This window comes from Carcharhinus amblyrhynchos, chromosome 11 (assembly GCF_965287045.1).
Source record: "Carcharhinus amblyrhynchos chromosome 11, sCarAmb.v2.hapA, whole genome shotgun sequence".
Lineage (NCBI taxonomy): Eukaryota > Metazoa > Chordata > Chondrichthyes > Carcharhiniformes > Carcharhinidae > Carcharhinus > Carcharhinus amblyrhynchos.
The window spans coordinates 85725329-85751568 of NC_137334.1; the positions used below are offsets into that span (position 1 = coordinate 85725329).

At 43.8% G+C, this 26240-nt stretch overlaps 1 protein-coding gene across 1 annotated transcript in view; it reads left to right on the top strand.

Annotated features, from left to right (window-relative positions):
- LOC145350301 (contactin-associated protein-like 5) overlaps positions 1–26240 on the top strand; it is a 1016709-nt gene that overhangs the window by 972363 nt on the left and 18106 nt on the right. Inside the window, exons 21-22 of the mRNA XM_080199494.1 lie at positions 2355–2448; positions 12149–12367. Of these exons, the coding sequence (XP_080055620.1) occupies positions 2355–2448; positions 12149–12367 (313 nt within the window). The remainder of the gene's footprint in view (positions 1–2354; positions 2449–12148; positions 12368–26240) is intronic.

Below are 26240 nucleotides of genomic sequence, written 5' to 3' on the forward strand. Positions count from 1 at the left end.
TCTTTTTGTGGACTCAGCTCCACTTAACCGCCCACTCACCATAACCCTTAATTCCTTTACTGTTCAAAAATCTATCTATCTTTGCCTTAAAAACATTCAGTGAGGTAGTCTCAAATGCTTCACTGGGCAGGGAATTCCACAGATTCACAACCTTTTGGGTGAGGAAGTTCCTCCTCAACTCAGTCCTAAATCTGCTCCCCCTTATTTTGAGGCCATGCCCCCTCGTTCTAGTTTCACCCACCAGTGGAAACAACTTCCTGCTTCTATCCTTTCTATTCCCTTCATAATCTTATATGTTTCTATAAGATCTCCCTTCATTTTACTGAATTCTAAAGAGGACAGCCCCAGTCTATTCAGTCGCTCCTCATAAGCCAACCCTTTCAACTCTGGAATTAGCCTAGTGAACCTCCTCTGCACCCCCTCCAGTGCCAGCATATCCTTTCTCAAGTAAGGAGACTAAAACTGTACACAGTACTCCAGGTGTGGCCTCACCAGCATCTTATACAGCTGTGAAATAACCTCATTGTTCTTAAACTCCGTTCTTCTAGCAACAATGGACAAAATTCCATTTGCCTTCTTAATTACCTGCTGCACCTGTCAACCAACTCCTTGAGATTCCTGTGCAAGGAAACTCAGGTCCCTCTGCACAGCACAAAATGAGCTTGGCGATCCAAGAGTGATGTCGGAAAGCACTCCTGTTTCAGAAAGGGCAGTGGAGATCTGAAACTTCCTTCTCGCTGAGGCTGGATCCCAATTAATAATTTCAAAATTGAGGTTAATCGAATTTTGTAGCCAAGGGCTTTGGCACAGCACAGTGGCACAGTGGTTAGCACTGTCACCTCACAGCGCTAGGGACCTGGGTTCAATTCCCGGCTTGGGTCTCTGTCTGCGTGGAGTCTACACGTTCTCCCCGAGTCTGTGTGTTACCTCCCAGTGCTCCGGTTTCCTCCCACAGTCCAAAGATGTGCAGGTTAGGCGGATTGGCAGTGCTAAATTTCCCTTTAGGTGTCGGGGGACAAGCTAGGGCAAATGCATTGGGTTATGGGAATAGAGGTTGGGTGGGATTGTGGTTGGTGCAGACTTGATGGGTCAACCAGCCTCCTCCTGCACTGTAGAATTCCATGATTCTATCTAAAGCAGATAGAACAAAGAATAGTACAGTCAGGAACATGCACTTTTGCCCTCCAGGCCCATGCGAATCATGATGCCCCAAGTAAACTTAAAAAAATCTGTCCTTACTTGGTCCGTATTGCTCTATTCTCTCCCTGTTTATGCACCCATCCAGATGCTTCTTAAATGTTGCTAATGTTCCTGCTTCCACCACATCCTCTGGTAGATGGAGTTAACTTGCAGACTAGCCATGAGCCAATCGAATCTCGAGAGCACAGATGTTCTGTTCCTATCTCTAAACACGGCAAAGTATTTCTTAGGGAGTTTGCTTGCTTTCCTATCAGAAGTGCAATACTCTGCATGAAAATCCTCAGATTCACATCTTGAGCTTAAGAGTGTCAAATTGTCTTAAATGATAGTTTGGCAGGCAGTGTGGGTTTCAGGGGATTTGGTTATGCACCAGCTACATTATAGCAGTCACGTCACCATAAAGCCAATTCTATTAAAATTTCCACCTGATAGAGCTTTGTCTAACTGGGTAATGGTGCCGAGCAGGCAGTATAACTGGGGTCTATTAATTCAACAATGCAACAGCAAGCCACTTTCCACTGCCTCACGATGCGCTTAATCCGAAAACAAAGGGCATGGGGGTGGGGAGTGGGGGGCTGAGGGGGCTGGTGGTGAGGAGGGGGAGTGATCTTACCAGTACACCCCACTGGCTGATGGAAGGCCAACTCGGTAAGGCCACAAAAAAGCCAAGAAACCAGGCTTCTAAGCATACCAATAACATCTAAGAGACTAAAGGCTGTTGTTTATTTATTGGGGCAGCACAGTGGCACACTGGTTCGCACTGCTGCCTGACAGCACCAGAGACCCGAGTTCAATTCCGGCCTTGGGTTACTGTCTGTGTGGAGTTTGCGCATTCTCCCCGTGTCTGCGTGGGTTTCCTCCCACTGTCCAAAGATGTGCAGGTTAGGTTGATTGGCCATGTTAAATTGACCCTTAGTGTCAGGGGAATTAGCAGGGTAAATGTATGGGGCTGCAGGAGTGAGGCTTGGGTGGGATTGTGGTCGGTGCATGCTTGATGGGCCGAATGGCCTCATTCTGCACTGTCAGGATTCTACATTTCAGAATCGTTGTTGCTTTCTCTTATAGAAGAAACCATTTAACTACAAGGTCTCTTTATATCCCTAATAAATAAAATTGTAGTGTAATAATTATGTTTTCTACTTAATGTTTTACAGATTGACCGTTTCCATACCATGAACTACAAACTGTCATCTGTTTCAGATACAGCATTTAATGGCCTCAAGTCTCTTGTCTTGGGCAAGATAGTAGGTAAGCAACATTCCAATAGTTCCTACAACATTTTGAACAAACTATCTGTGCAAATATGAGCTTTTAATACTCACATTTTCATAGAGTGGCACAATGCTGCCCCAGAGCTCCAGGAACATGGGTCTGATTCTGGCCTTGGGTCACTGTTTGTGTGGAGTTTGCACATTCTCCCCATGACTGCATGGGTTTCCTCAAGGTGCTCTGATTTGATTTGATTTATTATTCTTGGTGTAGAGTGAAAAGTATTGTTTCTTGCATGCTATATAGGCAAAGCTTACTGTACACAGAGAAGGAAAAGAAAGGGTGTAGAATGTAGTGTTACAGCCATGGCTAGGGTATAGAGAAAGATTAAAAGATGGGTTCCTTCAAAAGTCTGATGGCAGCAGGGAAGAAGCTGTTCTCGAGTCACTTGCTACGTGACCTCAGAATTTTATATCTTTTTCCCGAAGGAAGAAGGTGGAAGAGAATATGTTCAGGGTACATGGGGTCCTTGATTTTGCTGGCTGCTTTTCCAAGGCAGCAGGAAGTGAAGTCAGAATCAATGGATTGGAGGTTGGTTTGCATGATGGATTGGGCTTCGTTCACAACTTTTTGTAGTTTCTTTCAGTCTTGGGCAGAGCAGGAGCCATACCAAGCTGTGATAGAACCAGAAAGAATGATTTCAGTGGTGCATCTGTAAATATTGGTGAGAGTCATAGTGGAAATGCCAAACTTCCTTAGCCTCCTGAGAAAATAGAGGCATTGGTGGGCATCATTAACTATAGGCGTGGAGGAACCTCAAGAAGTGTTGGTGATTTGGACACCCGGTTTTCTCTCATAGTTCAAAGATGTGCTAGATAGGCTGATTAGACATGTTCAATTTTCCCTCAGTGTCGTGGAGATTAGCATGGTAAATACATTGCATTGCAGGGATAGGGATTGAGTGGGATTGTTGTTAGTGTAGGTTTGACTGGCCGCTTTCTGCACTGTAGGGATTCCATGATTCTAAATCTTTTCTAAAATTAAGAAGGCAGGTGAAGCAATATTTTTTCACCAGAGGGTTGTGAGTCTTTGGAACGTTCTTCCTCAAAAGATGGTGGAACCAAAGTCTTTGAAAACTTTTAAGGCAGATGTAGATAGATTCTTGAGGAGCAAGGGGGGTATTCTGGGTAGACAGGAATGTGAGGCTGAAGTTACAATCAGACCAGCCGTGATCTTATGGATTGGCAAAGCAGACTTGAAGGGCCGAGTGGCCTACTCCTGCTCCTAATTCCTATGTTCTTGAAATGAGCAGATGAGAAGGACATGGCTGAGATTACAGACTCGGTAATTGCATTTTGCCCTCAGCCTCTCATTTTAAAACTGTCAAGGAAAGGGAGATATCTGTTTTCTCTAACTGATGGGGTGCTCAAGGGTCAGAATGAAGTAACTTATGGCCGGCTTCACATATTCCCCAGTAAATCTATTTTATTACGAGCCTCAAGTAACTTCATTTAGTTGGGTTTATCTCCGTGGATTATGAGTGAGTGCGGTGGTCATCTAAAATTAGATAGGAACAATCTTGTCCGGAATGCATATCGGAAATCCAGATTCTGATCTGACTTTCACCTTGGCTTAAGGAAAAACGAAAACAGTGCCCATTTCCCAACTCAGTTCTGCCTTTGATTGACAAGAATCAAAAATATAATAGCAAATGTTTCAGGTTCAAATTATATTATTCAAAAGTTCTAATTTTTATTTGTACTTTGCATCAATACAAATGATAGAGTTATTGAATCCCTGCAGTGCAGAAGAGACCGTTCAGCCCATCAAGACTACATTGACTACGACAGAGCATCTTACCCAGGCCCTAACCCCCCCACCCTATCCCTTGTAACCCCACATATTTCCCATGGCTAATCCATTTTAGCTACACAACTTGAGGCACTGAGAGGCAATTTATCATGGCCAATCCACCTAACCCGCATATCTTTGGAGTGAGGGAGGAAGTCGGAGCACCCAAAGGAAACCCACGCAGACACTGGGAGAATGTGCAAACCCCACACAGTCACTGAAGGCTGGAATTGAACCAGGGTCCCTGGAGCTGTGAGGCAGCAGTAATAACTGCTGTGCCTCCATCCCACACATGATGATCTGTTTCTATCTCTGATATCCATCCCATCACAATTTTAAGCACCTCTGACAACTTATCCCTTTGTAACCTATGTAAGAAAAAGTTGATAATCTTAATGTTTTTAATTTTCTTATGTGGTTTGCATGTCACTGACAAAGCCAGCACTTGTAGCCCATCTACAATTGCTACAGATAAGTGGCTTGCGAGGCCAATTCAAAGGCAGTTAAAATCCAACCACATTGCTGTGGGTCGGGAGTCACATGTAGGCCAGGCCAGAAAAAGGAGCAGGTTTTCCTCCCTAAAGGACATTAATGAACTAGGTAGGTTTTGACCACAATTGATGATAGTTTCATGGCCACCATTCCAGATTTTTATTAATTCTTTGAATTCAAGTTCTGCCAGTTGCCTTAGTGAGATTTGAACCACTGTCCCCAGAGCATAAACCTCTGGATTACTGATCACAAGAACACACAAGACTTAGGAGCTGGAGTAGGCCATTCAGCCCCTTGAGCCTGCTTCATCATTCAATAAAATCATGGTTGATCTGATTGTGGCCTCAGTTCCACCATTTTATTGCCCATTCCCTACCCCACCCCCATTCCCCATAACCCTTGATTCCCTCGCTGTTAAAATTGAGTTTTTTACATTATTCATTAATGTAACATGTTGGCTTACATTAACATTGCAATGAAGTTACTATGAGAATCCCCTAGTCGTGACATTCTGGCGCCAATTCGAGTACAATGAGGGAGAATTTAGCACGGCCAGGATGTCTTTCAGATGAGAGAAGGAAACCAAAGCACCTGGAGGAAACTCACGCAGACATGAGGAGAACATGCAAACTGCACGCAAACAGTGAACCAAGCCAGGAATTGAACCCAGACCCGGTGATGTGAGGCAGCAGTGCCCACCACTATGCCACCATGCTGCCTATCTAATTCTGTCTAACTTTGAGCATATTCAACAATTCAATCTCTGGCAATGTGAATTGCACAGACTAATGACATTCTGACAGAAAAGAAAACTGCTTACCTCAGTTGTAAATGGGAGACACTTGATTGTTAAACATGTCTCCTTGTTCTAGATTCCCCCACAAAGGGAAATATCCTATCCACATCCATTCTGTCGAGCCCCATCAGGATCTTATATAGTTTGATGAGATAACTTCTCATTCTTCTAATCTTCAATGGGTTTCCGCCCACCCTGTTCAACCTTTCTCCATTAGATGACCCCTTTGATCCCAGAAATCAGTCAAGTGAATCTTCATGTCCAATGACATTACCACTATGCTACCGTCTCCACAAATATTAAATGAAATCGAGTACTTATGCTTTAAAAGAAAAAACTTGCATTCCTATAGCGACTTTTCATTTCTTAGCAAGTTCTCAAGACTCTTCACACACAAAGAATTGCAGTGCCTGTTCTACAGAGACACGCGATGATTACTCTTTGTGATTGGGATTACGCCTGGGTGGGGATAGGGCCTGGATGGGATTGTGGTTGGTGCAGACCCAATGGTCCAAATGGCCTCCTTCTGCACTGTAGGGTTTCTATGATTTCTATGATTGAGTGGAAATGTTGACCACAGCACCAGAGACCTACCTGTATCTAAATATTGCCAATGGGTACTTTAACCTCCAGCGATATAGGCAGACAAGCCGTGATTAAGCAAGAGCCTAATTTGTGTGTTCAAGTCTTGGAGATGGGGCTAATTCCACCACATTCTTGGTCAACAGTGTTACTAATTGAATCTCATTGACCGATGAGGAATATTAAAGCTGAAAAATCACTGTTTGCATTATTAGCTACAAGCATTTGACACATTTGGATCACATTGCTCTATCTTTTTTTTAAAGAAAAATCTTAAATGATTTAACACCTACATTAAATTAGTGCACTGAAAACTGTGTTAAATGTTCCTACACTAATACTACAAAAACACTTTTTTTCTGCCTAACTGAAATAAAAATGATAATGTAACTGTCATTGCGTGTTCCCAGAAGAGATGCTTCATTACATTAAGGCACGGGCAATAAATACCGGCTTTGCTACCAACATCCGTAACCCAGGAATCAATGAATACATTAAATAAAGCCATTACCTCTGTTGGCTGGTAGAAGCACAAAATACTTTGTTTTTTTAAAGTGTGTCCATTGAAAATAGAACTCTTCTTACCTTGTGCCTGTGTCAAAGGGTTAACACAATTCAAATACTCCACACAGTGTAAATGCATTACAGCACTCTCCCATAATGGCATGGCACAGTGGTACAGTGGCATAGCACAGTGGTTAGCACTACTGCCTCACAGCGCCAGGGACCCAGGTTCAATTTCCAGCTTGTGTGAAGTTTGCACATTCTCCCTGTGTCTGTGTGGATTTCCTCCGGTTTCTCTAGTTGCCTCCCACAGTCCAAAGATATGTGGGTTAGGTGGATTGGCCATGCTAAATTGCCCCTTAGTGTCAGGGGGACTAGCTGGGGTAATTCAATGGGGTTATGAGGATATGCCCTGGGTGTGATTGTTGTTGGTGCAGACCTGATGGGCTGAATGGCCTCGGTCTGCACTGTAGAATTCTGTGATAACAACAATTCATATTTAATATTGCTGAAATGTGAGGTATGTTGTCAAAACTTTTCATCTTGTACTCATCAGGCTAAGGGCGAGAATGCCAAATTTCAAACCATCACAACAACTTATACTACAGGAAAAAAGACAACGGATTGGTTCAGCGAACCAATGTTGATTGGCTGAGGCATTGCCATGGAGAAAGCAATCTTAATAAGACAACATTTATTTTTACTTATTTAGTGCCTTTAACTTAATAAAATGGACCAAGGTGTTTCATGGGAACATCATAAAATGTTATTCAGCTCTAAACTCAAGCTACTATTCAGACACTCAGTTTAGAGTCACAAACCAAATGGACAAGAGTTGACTCAAGTTCTCGCATACAAACTTTAGTTTAGGTACCAAACTCAAACGAACATAAGTTATAACACTCTTCAACTCTTCAACATTAACTTGCAACTGAAACTCAAGTTCTTTAACTGAAAATGGTGACTAGCCAGTTCAGAGCTAAGTGCCCAAGTCCATTCTCATGATTCCTTGACTTCTCTGAAGATGTTCCTCAGGGACACTTGCAACGGTGGAACTCTTGAGTTATCTCTGAAGACAGCAAGCTGAAAACATGTCTTTATCCTTAATCTGTCCTAATCTTCCTGAAAGCTCTCTGGTACTCAGCCAGAATGATGTAACTAAAAATCGATCACATTGTTTAACCAGGCCAATGGAGCTACCTACAAACAACTCCATAATGCTTAGATCAAATGGCATGCAGGTCACATGGCTTCAACTTGGATGTGAGTATGGCTCGACTATGTTTAGCTTTGCCCAAACAACTACCCTTATTTGGCCAGCACAGCGGGTGTCAGGTCACTGTCCAGAGGTCAGGTCACAGCTTGCGACAGCTTTATGATCTGCATCTGTCATTGATTATAACTTGACCAAAATTCCCAGCATGCTTGGCTTTTGATAGTGGCAAAGTGGTTAGCACTGCTGCCTCACAGTGCCAGGGACCCAGGGTCGATTCCCGGCTTGGTCACTGTCTGCATGTTCTCCCTGTGTCTGCGTGGGTGCTCTGGTTTTCTTCCACTGTCCAAAATACTCCCTCAGTGTACCCAAACAGGTGCCGGAGTGTGGCCATGAAGGGATTTTCACAGTAACTTTATTGCAGTGTTAATGTAAGCCTACTTATGACAAATAAATAAACTTTAACTCATTGTCGCAATTGCGCTTACAACTAATATTACTGTTATTGTTGCAGGAATCATTGTTGTAGTCAACTCTCTGACCACAAAAGCAAAGTATGACACCAGGCCACATCAGGGGATAATGGCTGAAATTTTCCGATGTCATCCCCATGGCCAGTGAGATGGAGAATTTAGCACCCAGCCAAATCTCCTTCAATAGCAGCAGGACTGGAGAATCCCAGCCTGGGAGAGTTCTGGCTATTAGGTCAGATAACCAAAAGCTTGGTGAAGGACAAAGCTTTGAAGAAGTGTCTTAAAGGAGGCAAATGCATTGTAGAGGCAGTGAGGTTAAGGTTAATTCCAGAGTGTGTGGCAACTGAAGGCCTGGCCACCAGTTATGGACTGATGTAGACTGGGGAAAGGCAGGGGATGCGATTTTCCAGCCACACTCACCCCTATGCTGGAAATTCCCATCTGAGGCCAATGGACCTTTGCATGATTCTGTCCTCACTCTGATTCCCATGGCGGGTGGGACAGGAAAATTCCACCCAAGAGGTCAAATGGGCAGCACAGTGGAACAGTGCCAGGGACCTCACAGTGCCAGGGACGTGGGTTTGACTCCAGCCTCAGGTCACTGTCTGTGTGGAGTTTGCATGTGGGTTTCCTCTGGGTGCTCCGGTTTCTTCTCACAGTCCAAAGATGTGCGGGTTAGGTTGATTGGCTGCACTAAATTGACTCTAATGTCAGGGAGACTAGCAGGGTAAATATGTGGGACCACAGGAATAGGGCCTGGGTGGGTTTGTGGTCGGTGTAGACTTGATGGGCTGAATGGCCTCCTTTTGCATTGGAACGATTCTACAATTCTACTCTATGAGGGGATGGAAGGAATCTCAGAGGATTTGGAACTTGAGAACGTTGCTGAAGAGAGGGAGGGGCAAAGCTACTGAAGCATTTGAAAACAAGGATAACAGTTTGTAAAATCAAGAAGTTGTTTGACCAGGAGCTGATTATTTTCACTTAGGGGAAAGAAAACTGATCGTCTTGTAAAAATGTAAATTCTTTATCTGCACCTTCCTTTCGCAGCTGGAAAGCTTTGTGTTTAAATATGGTTCATTTAATCAAAGAAGTTTTGCAGTCAGCATTGAAATGAAGAAGAGACAACCATCCCAGCCTGGTCCTTGTCAAGGCATTTTCTCTGGGCTACATCAGTCCAGTGTTGCCTGCATTCTCATTATATGCAACTGATCATGTAGACAAACAGGACATAATAATGACTGATCTGAAACATTCAGCAGCCCAGCGTGATCACTTTTCTTATGGTCCCCCATTTATCATTTCACTAGATTCTTTTTTGTGTTGAAATTGCAGATTGCCGTGTCACTCAGAAATAGAATAATGGAAACAAAATCATATCGTCTGCCCTGCAACATGATTAAAATACCAAAGTGTTTGGTTCAGCTAACGTTTCCTCAAAGTAACCTTCAAACTCTTCAGTTACCAAAGTCACAAGTCTACATATATTTCTACCAAGTTTAAATCCTGATTATTTTAAATTTCTGCTGATTAAACTTAAACCACAATCGTGAGTGGCGAGGTGGTACAGTGGTTACCACTGCTGCTTCACAACTCCAGGGACTGGGATTCAATTCCGGCCTCGGGTCACTGTCTGTGTGAAGTTTGCACCTTCTTCCCGTGTCCGCGTGCGTTTCCTCCTGGTGCTTCCCTCCCACACTCCAAAGACATGTGAGTTAGATTGATTGGCCATGGTAAGTTGCCCCTTAGTGTCAAAAGATATGTAGGTTATTTGATTTGATTTATTATTGTCATATATATCAACATACAGGGAGAAGTATTGTTTCTTGCACCCTATACAGACAAAACATACTGTTCATAGAGAAGGAAAGGAGAGAGTGCAGAATGTAGTGTTACAGTCATAGCTAGGGTGTAGAGAAAGATCAACTTAATGCAAAGTAAGTCCATTCAAAAGTCTGACAGCAGCAGGAAAGAAGAATCTGTTCTTGAGTCAGTTGGTATGTGACCTCAGACTTTTGTATCTTTTTCCCGAAAGAAGGTGGAAGAGAGAATGCCCGTGGTGGGTGGGGTCCTTAATTATGTTGGCTGCTTTGTCAAGGCAGTGGGAAGTGTAGATAAAGTCAATGGATGGGAGGCTGGTTTGCTGGATTGGGCTACATTCACGGCCCTTTATAATTTTGCAAGTTGGGGGATTAGCAGGGTAAGTATGTGGGGTTGCGGAGATAGGGCCTGGGTGGGATTGTGTTTGGTGCAGATTCATTGGGATGAATGGCCTCCTTCTGCACTTTAGGATTTCTATTTTTTGATTCTGTAATGAATAACAGTACAGAAATACCTCACAGTACGGCAATAATTTAGCAAGCTTACGTTTGGCAGACAAAGAGAAGGGAAAGAGAAAGAGAAGTAGGAGGAAGAAGAAGAAAAAGGAATGAAAAAAGAAAGAAAAGATGAAAAAAAATTTTACCTTGGCCCCCGAAAATAATAATAAGAAAATCAACAACAATAACTGGACAAATGTAGCATTACATGATATCATATTTAAATACTAATTTGGGTCAGTTATATGGAAATGGAGAGCTGTAGGTCCTCAAAGTAATCAAGGGAATGTTGCCTTTTGTTACAGTTAATTTGTATTGTTAAATAAAGTTTGTTTTGACAAACACTTCCCAGTGGGTCAATTGAATCACACGCGTAGTAAAACAAATGATGCTCACACCAATCAGAAAATCATAGAATCATACAGTGCAGAAGAGACCCTTCGGCCCATCAAGTCTGCACTAACATGTGAAAAACACCTGAACTCCCACCTAATCCCACTTCCCAGAACTTGGCCCACATCCCTGAATGTTGTGCACAGTTTTGGTGCCCTTATCTGAGGAAGGATGTCCTTGCTTTAGAGGGAGTACAGCAAAGGTTTATCAGACTGATTTCTGGGATGGCAGGTTTGTCATATGAGGAAAGATTAAGTCAGCTAGAGTTATATTCACTGGAGTTTAGAAGAGTGAGAAGGGACCTCAAAGAAACTTATAAACTTCTAAAAGGATTAGATAGGATCGGTTCAGAAAGAATGTTCCCAATGGTGGAGGTGTCCAGAAGTAGGGAGTCATTGTTTGAGGATAAGGGGTAAACCTCTTAGATCTGAGGTGAAGAGAAATTTCTTCGCCCAGAGGGTGATGAATAAGTGAAATTCATTACCACTGAATGTAGTTGAGGCCCAAACAATGTCTGATTTCAAGAAGAAATTAGATATAGCTGTTGGTGCTAAAGGGATCAAGGGATATGGGAGGAACGGGAGGAATCAGGATATTGAATTCGATGATCAGCCATGATCAAAATGAATGGTAGAACAGGCTCAAAGGGCTGAATGGCCTACTCCTGCCTGTAGTTTCTATGTTATGATGTACCAAGTGCTCATCCAGGGACTCTTTAAAAGGATGTGAGACAATTCACCTCTTCCACCCTCCCAGGCAGCGCGTTCCAGATTGTCATCACATTCTCCCTGAAACTCCTGCCCCTCACATTGAAGTTATGTCCCAAAATCAAAAGTAGTTGGAACCTCAGATAACTTCACAGTGTACCTTGGTGTTACTAAATTGGTTCTTAACATTACCATGTGGACAATAAGATCTATTCCTTGGATAACATCAACCCTGATTTGGGATTTTATCACTCTTATTAAGATTTGTTGTGGGAGTGCACAAATGCTGAATTGGTCTTTGGTGAGAGATTTTTAAAAAGAATGAAAGCCCGAAACTCATCTCTTCCAAGTTGAGCAACTTCTGCCGAATACATTCCATGAATGCTTCTTGTGTTGTTTCCCGCTTGCAGATACCGGCAATCTGGACCAGGAGATTGCGAATGCTAATGTGCAGGGTTTCGTTGGCTGCCTCTCCTCAGTGCAGTTTAACTGGATCGCTCCGCTAAAGGAGGGACTACGTCAATTTAGCTCTGCCCCAGTGACTGTGAAAGGAGACTTGGTTGAATCTGACTGCCGTTCCTCAATGATGACTGAACCAGTAGCCATGACGACAACACTTTCATTCACAGGTACTTCGATTTTAATAAATTCGGCGGAAGCTGAATAAATGCACAAGAGGGAAATGAATGTAATTCTGTGCTGAGAGGAATGCTGGATTAGGTTGGGAAGAGGCTTATGCGAATCATAGTCACTAGTATAATCAAGTTGGACCAATCCCTGTGCTGTATATTCTATGGTATATTCCATTATGTGTCCAAATTGTCAAATACCATGCTGTGTTCTGTTTTATGCTTCCTGTCTTGTATACGTGGCCAAATGTAACTGTTGTTTTAAGAAAGTCACATTCTCATGGTTCTGATTTTTGATTTGATATACTATTGTCACATATGGAATACAATGGAAAGTATTGTTTTTTTGCGCACCTTACAGACAAACCATACTGTGCATAGAGAAGGAAAGGAGAGGGGTGCAGAGTAGTGTTAAATTCATAGCTAGGGAGTAGAGAAGGATCAGCTTAATTTATGGTAGGTCCATTCAAATGTCTGATGGTAGCAGGGAAGAAGCTGTTCGTGAGTTGGTTGGTACGTGGCCTCAGACTTTCATATCTTTTTCCTGACAGAAGAAGGTGGAAGAGAGAATTTCCGGGGTGCGTGGGAGTCTTTGATTATAATGGCTGCTTTTCCGAGGCAGCAGGAAGTGTAGACAGAGTCAATGGATGGGAGGCTGGTTTGCGTGATGGACTGGGCTACGTTCACGACCCTTTGTAGTTTCTTGCAGAATTGGGTCTAGAGTCTTGCCACTGAGGATAGAGAAAGCTCGTTTTGACAAGATAAATGTGGACATCCATTGCCCTGATGTCATTCTCCCACATCTTGTGTGAGAGAGACATCATGAGGCAGTGCTGAGATAAGCTGTCAGTCAATATTTGACCTGGAACTGACAAGGAATGGTAAGAGAATACAGGGATCAATAGAAAAAGCATGTTAGGAAGGCATTAGTGGAGAAAGGCCATAGATATGCAAACATTTCAATCATTTGATCATATTAATGACAGGCAGTCAGCCAACAGGAAGGAGACATTGAGAACAGGTTAGAGGAATGTGTTGAAAGTATTTGAGGAAAATGCAAAGGGAAAAGTAGGGAAGATTTAATGGTGTGAGCGAGTCACTTCTGTGAGTGTGAAACTGGTGAATTACTGACACCAAGAAGAAGGTGCAAAGGCTGCTGCTGAGAATGGGCTACCCTGATTTCAAGAAGAAACTAGATACAGCTCTTGGGGCAGAAAGGGTCAAGGGGGGGATGGGGGGGATCAAGATATTGAATTTGATGATTGGCCATGATTAAATTGAATGGCACAGCAAGCCTGAAGGGCCAAATGGCCCATTCCTGCTTGTGTTTCCTATGTTTCTATGTCTTTTATCTAAGAACAAAAGGCCTTCCTGGATTTAAACTTATTATTAGGAAATTAATTGGGGGAGGCTGGAGGGTTGGTGGGCGTGGGAAGCAGTGGTGGGGGCGGGGGCGGGTTGAAGAGCAAATTCTTTCTCAAAAGGCAATTGGAAGCTAGAAGCCCACCGCCTGTTTACCTTCAATCTTTACAATACAACTAACACCACATCAAAAGGACAACTAGGGATGGGCAATAAATGCTGTAAGAAGTCTCACAATCTCAGGTTGAAGTCTACCAGAAAGATCCAACCCCACCCCCCGCAGGTTGCTTTCTTGCATCTTAGGAGACTTCTTGCTGCGTTTATTCCAGCCCAATGCTGGCATCTCCACATCAATAAATGCTGACCAACCAGTGATGCCCATGTCTCACAAATTAATTTTTTTAAAATTAAAAATACAGATAGTTCCACTTAAGGAATGCGTGTTTTTTTGTTTAGTTTTCCATCTATAATAAAGTTCTTTATTTTGTTACTCACCGGTAAATAAAGAAACATGCGCTGCTTGGGTTTGGTATGTACTTGCCACTGTGTCTGTCTGATCAGATTATAAGCCTGTTCAGTCGCGAGACATTGCTTTTGAGAAATTGCAAGTCTGCTGCGCCTTCTTTGTGCGTTCATTCACTTAAGCGGTTGCAGAGTTTTCAATCATTCTCTGATATAAGCATTCAATATTCCTGCAACCCTCATCTTAAATGCGTACATTTTAAGAACCAAATATTCCCTTCCTTGGATCTTTTCCTTCAATAACTCAGAATTTTAACTTACCTATTTTAGTTTTTAATCTTGTAACCTTTTCGACAATCACCTTTTAGCTTTCAGCTTATTTTCTCTCCCACTTATTTGCTTTCACCTCTTCATTGATCTATCTGGTTCTCCCATCATTTCTATCTTCTGGCCTCCATGTACACTTGACCAGTGGGCAACTTGCATGAAAGATTGTTCTTGTTCTTTTCATTTCAGAATATCCTGACTCAAATTGTGCATGCTCTGAGTGTATACTCACTCAATAGATTCATAGAATCCCATCGGTGCTATTCAACTCATTGAGTCTGCACCGACTCCCTGGTAGGGTACTTAATGCATGCTCTCTCCCAGTAACTTCACAGATTTACCATGTGTAATCAACCTGCACACCTTGGAACATGAAACAACAATTCAGCATTGCCAATCTATCAAACTCGCATGACTTTGGATTGTGGGAGGAAATTGGAACACTCAGAGGAAACCCATGCTGATACGGGGAGAATGCGCAAATGCTACACATGGCCAGAATCGAACCTGGGGCCCTGGAACTGAGAGGCAGCAGTGTGAACCATCGTGCCACCATGCAGCCTCCAACTGTGCTGCTGAGGATGCAGTGTGATGGGACTTTAAGCCTTCAACCTTCGGGACAATGGAAGCTAAGCCCTAGAAAGCAAGGCAGAAAGGGAGCAATTGCCCACATGGTTCTGATCCCTGTTGAGACTAATAACATTTAACAAGAAATCTGAACTTCCAGTTAATAGCTAATGGATGGCATGAGAAGATTTCAAGTTTGAAGCTTTTTACTATGGCTAAAAGCACACTTGACAAACATTATTTTTGCAGGCAACTTATATTTTTAAACTACAGAAAGGAACATTTCCCTATTATACTTACCACACATCATACTCTTTGTGGAATTACAGTCATCTCCAGCTTCCAGTGTGCTCATGATTTCCCATTTTGCCAATTGCTAACTTCAAATGACCACCTCCAGGAACCTCCCTCAGTTTTTGGGGGGCTCTCAAACTCCATTACAAGCGGCAAAGTCCATTTTGATGATTCTTCTTCTCCCACACAAGACAAAGCCTTTCAACTCCCCAAACCTGACCATACCAGGAAAATTGCTCAGATGGCTGCTGAATGTGTCTCTTCAATAACAGGTCATTGCCCTCCTGCATATGGCTTTGGTAGCTCACAAAGCAGGCTGTTTTGTCATGGCCATTGTCAAGGTTCTCAAGTGTTGTTGGAACTGCATTCATCCATGTAAGTGGAGAGTGTATCATCAGACACCTGACTTGTGCCTTGTAGATAGGGAAAGTAAGATGAGTTACTCATCACAAAATTCTTAGCCACTGACCTACTCTTGTAGCCAAAGTATTTATATGGCTGCTCCGCTTAAAATCCTGGTCAATGGTCACCTCCTGGATATTGCTGATTCAAAGTTTATTAATGGTAATGTTGTTGAATGTCAAGGGGAGATGCTTTGATTCTCTCTAGTTGTAGGTGATCGTTGCCTGGCACCCATGATGAGAATGTTGCATCTCGATTCTTGGCCCAAGCCTGAATGTTGCCCAGGTCTTGATGCTTGCAGACTGAAATTGCTTCACCATCTGAGGAGTCACAAATTGCACTGAACATGCGCAAACACCCCAATTTCTGACCTCATGACAGAGTGTACATCTGGCAGCGATGTCCTGGAACTGAGATGACTGACATTGAACAACACCAACCATCTTTCATTGTGCTGGCATGGCGCCAACTAGTGAAGAGTTCCCCCCCTGCCACCCCCGATTCCCATTGCTAGGCTCCTTGATGCCACACTTGATCAGATGCTACCTTGACATCAAAGGCAGTCGCTCCCACCTCACCTTACTCTATTACTCAATGTCAGAATGTTTGCCAACGGGTTTCCAATTTGCAGCCATGTAAATTAAGACAAATCGCAAAAAAAGGCAAGATTTTTCTGGTCGTGCTCGCCTCAAGACTGGAAAATCCCGCCCAAGGTCAACAGATGTTTGCATGTTCCTGCCCTTCCAGTTACAATTCCCGTGGTCAGGGGGAACAGAAAAATTCCACCCAACATATTCTTACAAAATACAACTTCTTGCTGTAGCTTTGCATTTCTAAGTTACCTGAATTTTTTTTACAAAATCAGCAAAATTAAGGTAGAGTTAATTTCATTCAAATGTTTCTTTGGTTATTGTTCCCACCCTCTCAGTTCTATTATCTTTATCCATTACTGGATTACCTTTTTTTCAATTTCCCTTTCTAATTAAGTGTCCATAAAAAGATAAAAAAATGTGAATGTGATTCCAACAATAATGAGGCTTTAAAGATTGATTTAGTATACTTCACGTTTTTCCATTTTAAATGTCAAGCTTACATTTATAATAAATGTCACTGAAAATTATGCTTCAGCAATGTACATGAGCTGGTCCGCCCTATCTTTGTGCATTACTTGCATAATTATCTCTGTCAGAATGAGTACGCCAGTAACCTTTTGCCATTATTCTACTTAAGCTAAAACCTCAGTCATGCCAGGATCTGTAGATAACATAGTTGGAGCCTAACCCCCATTTGTCCAGTTGTAAAATGAAAAGCTTTTATTTGAACTATCTCATGATCTGAAATATCACTGAGGGAGGCATTTGTACTAGCACCTGTTTGTCTTGGTCACACGTCTTATTCTTTCAAATGCCTAGTCAGAGATGGGCTGAGTGTGTTGCTCCCCTTTGAGTGTTCATCCGTATGAAATCACTAAAGTGTAGATTGCAATCGAAGTGCCTGCTTGCTCTTTTCTTCTCTGGAATAATGAAGGACAGTTCAGCTAATTAATGCTGGTGTTGAATCCCTAATTAACTAGTCACTTGGTAATAAAGAACTTGAATACTGCTGACAAGAAAGACATCAATCTTTTCTTCTGCGGTATGAATTGCAGTGATCACTTGAAATTTGGTATTCTTGTGTTTGTCCTAAAGCATGCAACAGAAGTGCCTTCGGCAACAGAAGTCTGATATCTTTTCAGTAATGTTCTAATTTGTCATTGTGTGGGACTAAAAATAACAGATTGATTTAGTGAAGTGCTCTGTTTTAAAACTGTTGAATTCCTGGAACTTATAATCACAGCTCTAATGCCCCAAGCCACCACTAAAGTGAATCTCCTTAACTCAGTTGTGGGTACAATTAAACAAAAATCAAATCAAAGGCAAAAGAGTCATCATTACACACCCTCATCTACAACAGTGCTGGTTTCAAAACATCACTTATAGATACAGAGATCGAATACGAGAATCCATAGAGTGCAGAAGAAGCCACTCAGCCCATCGAATCTGCACCAAGTCTCTGATGGAATATCTTATCCAGGTCCTCGCTCCCGTCCTATCCCTGTGACCCCACACATTGGCTCATCCATCTAACTAGCTATCTTGGAGCACTAAGAGAGAATTTAACATAGCCAATTCACTTAACCCGAGCATCTTTGGACTGTGGGAAGAAACCAGAGCACCCAGAGGAAACCCACGTAGACGCAGGGAGAATGTGCAAACCCCGCACAGACACTGTCCCAAGTCCGGAATTGAATCCAGGTCCCTGAGGCTGTGAGGCAGCAGTGCAAACCATTAAGTCAACGTGCCACCCATAACCCAATGGTTATAACCGTACCTTTGTCACCTTCACCAGCCCTACAGCTGCTTGAGGGCCCCTCTTCTCCAACAATCCTGGCCCCTTACATATCCCTGGTTTTCTTTGGCCCACCACTGGCGGCCAAATCTTTAACTACCTTGGCCCGAAAGTCTGGAACTCCCTTCCTAAACCTTCCTTACCTCCCTGCTTTTTTAAGAAGCTCCTTAACATCTGCCTCTTTGACCAAGCTTTTGATGATCAATCTCAGAGTCCCCACAGTACAGAAGGAGTCCGTACTGACCACAATCCCACCCATACCCTGTTCCCGTAACCCCTCGCATTTACCATCTAATTCTCCTGACAATAGGGGCAATTTAGCATGGCCAATCCACATCTTTGGACTGCGGGAGGAAAATGGAGCACCCGGAGGAAGCCCATGCAGACATGGGGAGAACGTGCAAACTGTACACAGACAGTGACCCAAGGCCAGAATTGAACTTGGGACCCCGGTGTTGTGAGGCTGCCGTACTAACCACTGTGCCACCGTGCTGCAATCTGTCCTTATATCCACTTACCTGACTCCATGTGAAAGTATGTTTGACAAAGCCCTTGAGTGTGAAGCAGCCTGAGATGGTTAACCATGGTAACGATGTACAGAAATATACGCAATTTGAGACAACCTGAGGCTACATATATCACTGGTTGGAATTTTCCAGCTGTTCACACTGGCTGGATCTTCCAGTCCCCCTGAGGATGCACCCTCATCATAGGTTGCCCTCCAACTCAGACAGTCACCCAAGTCTGAAATTGAACCTGGGTCCCTGGAGCTGTGAGACAGCAGCGGGGGGTGTGGGATGCATTCAATGGAAACCAATGCTGGGGCCCGAAAATCCCACCACTGGCCAATGGCAGGCTGCCTTTGCCAACGTGTAACCTGGGGCCAATTGCATGGAAAATCCTGGCCGCAATATAAACAGAAAATGCTGGAAAAATTCAGTAGTTCTGGCAGCTTTCGTGGAGAGAGAAACAGAGGCTGGGATTTACCGGTCGCTCCTGTTCCAAGTCCCAAAGTCAAGTTTTCCACTCTGCTGTGAGGAGTCCTGCTAGGAGTGGGACCAGAAGACCCTGGCCAGAGTTAATGAGTGGGATTCTCTGGACACGCTCACCTCAAAACCGGAGAATCCTGCCTGAGGATCAGTGGACCTTTTTACGGTCAAACCCCACCCACCATCCGCCCGCCAAGGTTCCTGTGGCATGCGGGACGGGAGAATTCACCCCAATGTCTTGAGTGGAACACAACTTCTTCAGAAATTATTCTGGCCAGAACTTTCATAGAACCAGAGAAACCCGACTTTGCAGGAGCAGGCCAATCGGCCCATGGATTCTACACTAATTTCTGATAGAGCATCTAACCCAGGTCCTGTCCCTGTAACCCCACATACTTACCCCAATAATCCCCTCTAACTTACACATCTAAGGATACTAAGGGCAATTTAGCATGGCCAATCCATCCAGCTTTCCAGCCGCTTACGTCATCAGGATTTTCCATTCCCGCCGATGGCGCACTACCGCTACTGGTTTCCTGGTGAGGTGGGGCGGCAGGGAGGCCATAAAACCTAACCTGCTGTTTCTCCCTCCATGGACATTGACAGACCTGCTGAGATTTTCCAGCATTTTCTGTCCTTACTTCAGATTCCAGTATTTACAGTATTTTACATTTACATTAACGCAACCTTTCCTTAATTAATCGATTGCGGACTCAAAGCAGCCAAAGTTATGGATTAAAAAAGAGAACCTGAGACTAAAGTAAGACTGACAAAACCATTTTAATTGAGCAGTTAAAGTGAAGAAATTAAAACACAAAATATAGAAACGCGAAGACATTAGAAATGCAGTAATTATGTCCCACTCAATCCCAACCAAAGTAAAAGCTAAAGCTTATTTATTAGTCACAAGTAAGGCTTTACATTAACAATGCAATGAAGTTACTGTGAAATTCCCCCAGTTGCCATACTCCGGTGCCTGTTCAAGTCACTGCGCCTAATCAGCACATCTTTCAGACTGTGGGAGGAAGCTTGAGCAACCAGAGGAAACCAGTGCAGACATGAGGAGAACATGCAGATTCCACACAGACAGCGACCCAAGCTGGGGATCAAACTCGGGTCTCCGGGGCTGTGCCACAGCAGTGCTACCCACTGTGCCGCCATCCTGTCTCCACCAGGTTTACGCCACAATCTCCAGCCCTTTTGCAACTTAGAATCCCTACATTGCAGAAGGAGGCTATTCGGCCCATAGAGTCTGCACTGACCACAATCCCACCGAGGCCCTATCCCCACATATTCACCCTGTTAATCCCCTGATACTAGGGGGAAATTTAGCCTGGCTAATCAACCTAACCTACGTATCTTTGGACTGTGGGAGAAACCAGAGCACCTGGAGGAAACCCACGCACGCACAGGGAGAATGTGCAAACTCCACACAGACAGTGATCCAAGGCCAGAATTGAAGCAGTGAGACAACAGTGTTAGCCACTGTGCCGCCCAGTAACATTTGACTGACATTTCACCGCAGAGCGAAATGTGAGCATCTCAAGTCAGGAAGTAAGCATGGTGCAAACTCCAAAAAGCACATCTCTCAACACTTTCCACTAATCTCTAAACGTAGATGTCCTATGATATCAATGTAATGTTACATCAATTCATCGGGAGATGCATCATAATATATATTCCCTGCTGAGTAAAGCACTTACTCTGATGTTAAAACTGCTGTTAATGAGCTGAACAACCAGTGGAGCAACACAAAATAGACTCTCAGCATTCTGCACTAAATGAATCCTTAATGGGGAAGTAGATTTTTGAGGAAATATGCTTTGCTCACAGCACTCCCATACTCTCTGGAAAATGTAACAATGGCTCGCGTTGCTGTACAGTCAGAGTCATTGGCCGACATTTTACAACCTCGCTCGGGCGAGGGTCGCAAAATCCTGCCCGAGACCAATGGAGAATCCTGTTCTGCGAGCTGCACCTGCCCTGTTTCCGGGATTGGGGGAAGGATGGTGGGGGGTGGGAGGTGGGAGGGAGTGCGGTTCTAAAATTCTGGCCATAAAGTCATGGAGTTTTATAACATGGAAACAGGCCCTTTGGCCTAACATGTCCATGCCGCCCAGTTTTTGCCACACAGCTAGTCCTAATTTCCCCGCATTTTACCCACATCTTACCCATGTAACTGTCTAAAGGCTTTTTAAAAGACAAAATTTTACTCACCTTTACTGCGACCTGGCAGCTCATTTTAGACACTCACCGCCCTCTGTGTGAAGAAATTGCCCCTCTAGACCCTTTTGTATCTCTCCCCTCTCACCTTAAACCTATGCCCTCTAGTTTTAGACTCCCCTACCTTTGGGAAAAGATGATAATTATCTACATGATGTATGCCCCTCATTCATTTATAGACCTGTTAAGTGCTAAAATGTTGCAGGAGTGTTATCAGGCTAAATTCAACACTGTGGGGTAGAATTTTCCGGCCTCCCTTGTCCCGAAACTGCAACAATTTTCCGCCCAAGGTCAATGGACCTTCCCGTGCTCTGCCCCTCGTCTGCTCTGATTTCCATGGCGGGTAGGCTGGTAAAATTCTAGCCCATGCCTCAGGACTGGGATTTTAGGATTGGTTGCCAGCTTGTTGGCAGAGTGGCAGGATTTAAGACTCAGCTTCATGGACAAGGATGATTTTGGGAATTGCAGAACTGGGGACTGAGGCAGTTGAAGGCACTGCTGCCAAGGGTGGGTGGAACTATGAAAGTCAGGGAAATGTGGAGGCCTCCCTCCCCCAGTGAGTTGAGGGAGGGCTGAGATCCCCCACCCCGACTTTGTAAGTTTTGGTGTCAGTTACGGAGAAAGGGAGGGAAGAAGCATGGAGGAATTCGAGCAAAGGGATTAGACAGTGTGAAATGGAATCATTGTTGGATGGTAAGCCAATCCCGATCAGATTTTTTAAAAATTATTTCACTGGCCAGCACTTAACATCCATCCCTAATTTCAACTGAGCAGAGGATGATGGCAAGCCAAATTCTTGAGGTGCCACACTCCATGTTTAGGGGAGAAGTAGTGTTGTGGTATTGTTGCTGGACTTGTAATCCAGAGACCCGTGGCAATGCTCCAGTGGTGGTTTGAATCCCACCACTGCAGATGGTGAAACTTGAATTCAATAAAAATCTGGAATTAAAAGTCCAATGCTGACCATGAAACCATTGTCAATTGTGGTAAAAACTCATCTGGTTCACTTTAGGGAAGGAAATCTGCCGTCCTTACCTGACCTGGCTTACATGTGACTTCAGATCCACAGCAGTGAGGTTGACTCTTAACTGTTCTCTGAAATAGCCGAGCAAGTCACTCAGTTCAAGGGGCAAATAGGGATGGGCAACAAATGCTGTCCCAGCCATCGACCACCAAATCCCATAAAGAATAAAGAAAAATAAATGCGCAGTGGGTACTCTCAACAGTTGGCTCAAGGGCTTAAAGTTTAGTTTTAAAGCTTATTTGTTAATGCGGGTTAGTTGAAAGGTCTCTTCTGCACTGTCAGGATTCTATGATTCTTTAGTGTCACAAGTAGGTTTACATTAACACTGCAATGAAGTTATTGTGAAAATGCCCGAGTTGCCACACTCCGGCACCTATTCGGATACACTGAAGGAGAATTTAGCATGACCAACGCATCCAACAAGAATATTTTTCGGACTTTGGGAGGGAACTGAAGCATCCAGAGGAAACCCACACAGACACGGGGAGAATATGCAGACTCTGCATAGATAGTGACCCAAGCTGGGAATCAAACCCAGGTCCCGGACACTGTTAGACAGCAGTGCTAACCAGTGTACCACTGTGCCGCCCATTAAGTGATGTGTAAATAAGACTTGGTGTCAGTTAAAATACTAGCAGCTGTTTTGGATAAGCTTAATTTATAGAGGATATATCCAGAGTTCAGAGGGATTAGCATTCAGCTCCTAGTTATTCGAGGGAGTTGGGGGAGGTGGGGGGGGAAAGCATTGGGTAATTCCAGGTTTTTGAGTGGTGATGGTGGCAGAGCAGAAATTGAATAGCTACAGGCACACCGCAAGATTGAAGAATGCAGTAAACTGCATCAAGGAACAAATCAGAGGGTATCAGAGGCTGGCAACTTGGCCAGGAAAATTAACTATGGCAGGGAGGCAAATATTTGACAACTGAACAGGATAATCCAGTAAGAGCAGGGATGAGTGGAAGTCCGTTAGGAGTGAGAACTGGAAATTCAGCTGGCAGATCTGGGCTTCGACTGAAAGTGCTCAAGGTGCAGCTGCGTGCAGGCTGAATGTACTGGCACTGGCAGGAAAAATCTCTCCCCATTAAATATTGAATGTTAACCTGTCATTAGCTCAATTAAACAATGAGAAATACCAATGAGAGAGTCAATTTCAGAGCATCTTCCTTTCCAGATCTCCGTAATCACCTCTAGCCCCAAACTTCCAAGATCTTTCTGTTTGATTTGATTTGATTTATTATTGCCACATGTATTAGTATATGGTGGAAAGTATTGGTTCTTGCACGCTATACAGGCGAGGCACAGCATTCGTAGAGAAGGAAAAGAAAAAGTGAAGAATGGAGTGTTACAATTACGCTGAACTAGTTTTGGCATCTCCAGAACCCCCACATTTACTCGCTCTGTTATTGATGGCCGTATCTTCAGTTGCCTGGGCCCTAAGCTGTGAAATTCCTTCCCTACACCTCTCAATATAGGAACATGGCAAGGCCATTCAGCCCATCAAACCTGTTCCGCCGTTTAACACGATCATGCCTGATTGGACGCTTCAATGCCTTTTAACCTCACTTTCCTCCTTGAAGACCAACCACTTTGAGTTTAGATCTGAACTAATCACCAAAAACCTGCATCCTTGTTTGCAGCAGGGATTCTCCGGTGCTGCTGAAATGGAATGGAATTTTGGCTGGAATCCCAAACTCTTCATTCTCATTTGCAATGGCCTAGGCGTGGACTAGATCAGGGAATCCCTTCCAATATCTTATTACGTGGCTCGTTATCATATTTTGTTCTGCAATGATCCAATGAAGTGCCTCGGGACAATTCTTCATGCTAAAGTTATGACTGGGGCATCATGGTGGTACAGTGGTTAGCACTGCTGCCTCACAGCGTTTGGGGCCCAGCTTCGATTCCCAGCTTAGGTCATGCCTGTGTGGAGTTTGCACATTCTCCCCATATCTGTGTGGGTTTCCTCTAGGTGCTCCGGTTCCCTCCCACAGTCTGAAAGGCGTGCTGGTTAGGCGCATTGGCCATGTTAAATTCACATTCAGTAGACCTGAATAGGTGCCAGAATATGGCGACTAGGGGATTTTCATAGTAACTTCATTGCAGTATTTATTTAAAGCTACTTGTGACACTAATAAATAAACTTTAAATTTTAAAACGTAAATAAGTTGCTGTTATAACAGGAAAAACAGGGTAAATGTATTTTGCCAAAGATTATGCCTGACACGCTTTACAGCAATTCTTTGGCTGTAAAGTACTTCGGCTTGGCGTAAGATCATGAAAGTTTATTCACAACATCACAAATAGGCTTACATAAGAACATAAGAAATAGGAGCAGGAGTAGGCCATCTAGCCCTTCGAGCCTGCCCCGCCATTCAATAAGATCATGGCTGATCTGAAGTGGATCAGTTCCACTTTCCCACCTGCTCCCCATTACCCTTAATTCCGTTATCTAACAGAAATCTATCAACCCGTGACTTAAACATATTCAACGAGGTAGCCTCCACCACTTCAATGGGCAGAGAATTCCAGAGATTCACTACCCTTTGAGTGAAGAAGTTCCTCCTCAACTCTGTTCTAAACTGCACCCCCCACCCTTATTTTGAGGCTGTGCCCTCTAGTTCTGGTTTCCTTTCTAAGTGGAAAGAATCTCTCTACCCCTACCCTATCTGGCCCCTTCATCATCTTGTAAGTCTCTATAAGATCCCCCCTCAGCCTTCTAAACTCCAACAATTACAGGCCCAGTCTATTTAATCTGTCCTCATAAGCTAACCCCCTCATCTCCGATATCAGCCTGGTGAACCTTCTCTGTACTCCCTCCAAGGCCAATATATTCTTTCACAAATAAGGGGACCAAAACTGTACACAGTACTCCAGTTGCGGCCTCACCTATGTCTTGTACAGTTGCAGCAAGACCTCCCTGCTTTTATATTCTATCCCCCTCGCTATAAAGGCCAACATTCCATTTGCCTTCTTGATCACCTGCTGCACCTGCAGACTGAGTTGTCGCGATTCGTGCACAATGACCCCCATTAACACTGCAATGAAGTTAATGTGAAAATCCCCTAGTCACCACACTCCAGCACCTGTTCAGGTATACTGAGGGAGAATTTAGCATGGCCAATATACCTATCCAGCGCGTCTTTTGGACTGTGGGAGGAAACCGGATCACCCGGAGGAAACCCACACAGACACAGGGGGGAATGTGCAGGCTCTGCACAAACAGTGACCCAAGCCAGGAATCAAACCCGAGTCTCTGGCACTATGAGACAGCAGTGCTAACTGTTGTGCCACTGTGCTGCCCTGGTGCTTTGTAAAGGTGTTCTATAAACGAATATTCTGTCTCTATAAGAATTTCGATTGCACGTTCAAATGAAGCATTGTGACCCACTGACCCATATTTTTATACGTATAATAGATATCACTTCCACAGCCATTCATACTCCACTGATATCTAATATCTAGTGCTGCAAGGTATTCATCCATTCTACCCATACACCAGGGGGCACGGCTAAGCCAGATATTGGGAAGGCTTCTGCTATGTGAAAGTGTCAGCTGCCCGTCCCAGGGTGGTAATTCTGATTGACCGCTTAATTTGCTAAGTCTGTGTTTTATCGAAAGATTCAACAGAGACACCTCCTCTTCCTCTCTCTCCCTTGCTGTGACAATTAAGGAGCGATCTGTTTTCTCACAGCGGCAGCAGGAGCTAGCTGTGTGGTAGAAGTGTGAAACAGCGTGACTGGCGATTGGGACAGTTAATAGCTTCAGACCTTATTGTTTTCCATCACTATGGAGGGAAATAGATCATTTTCAATGACCGATCGCGTTCAGTAATTGT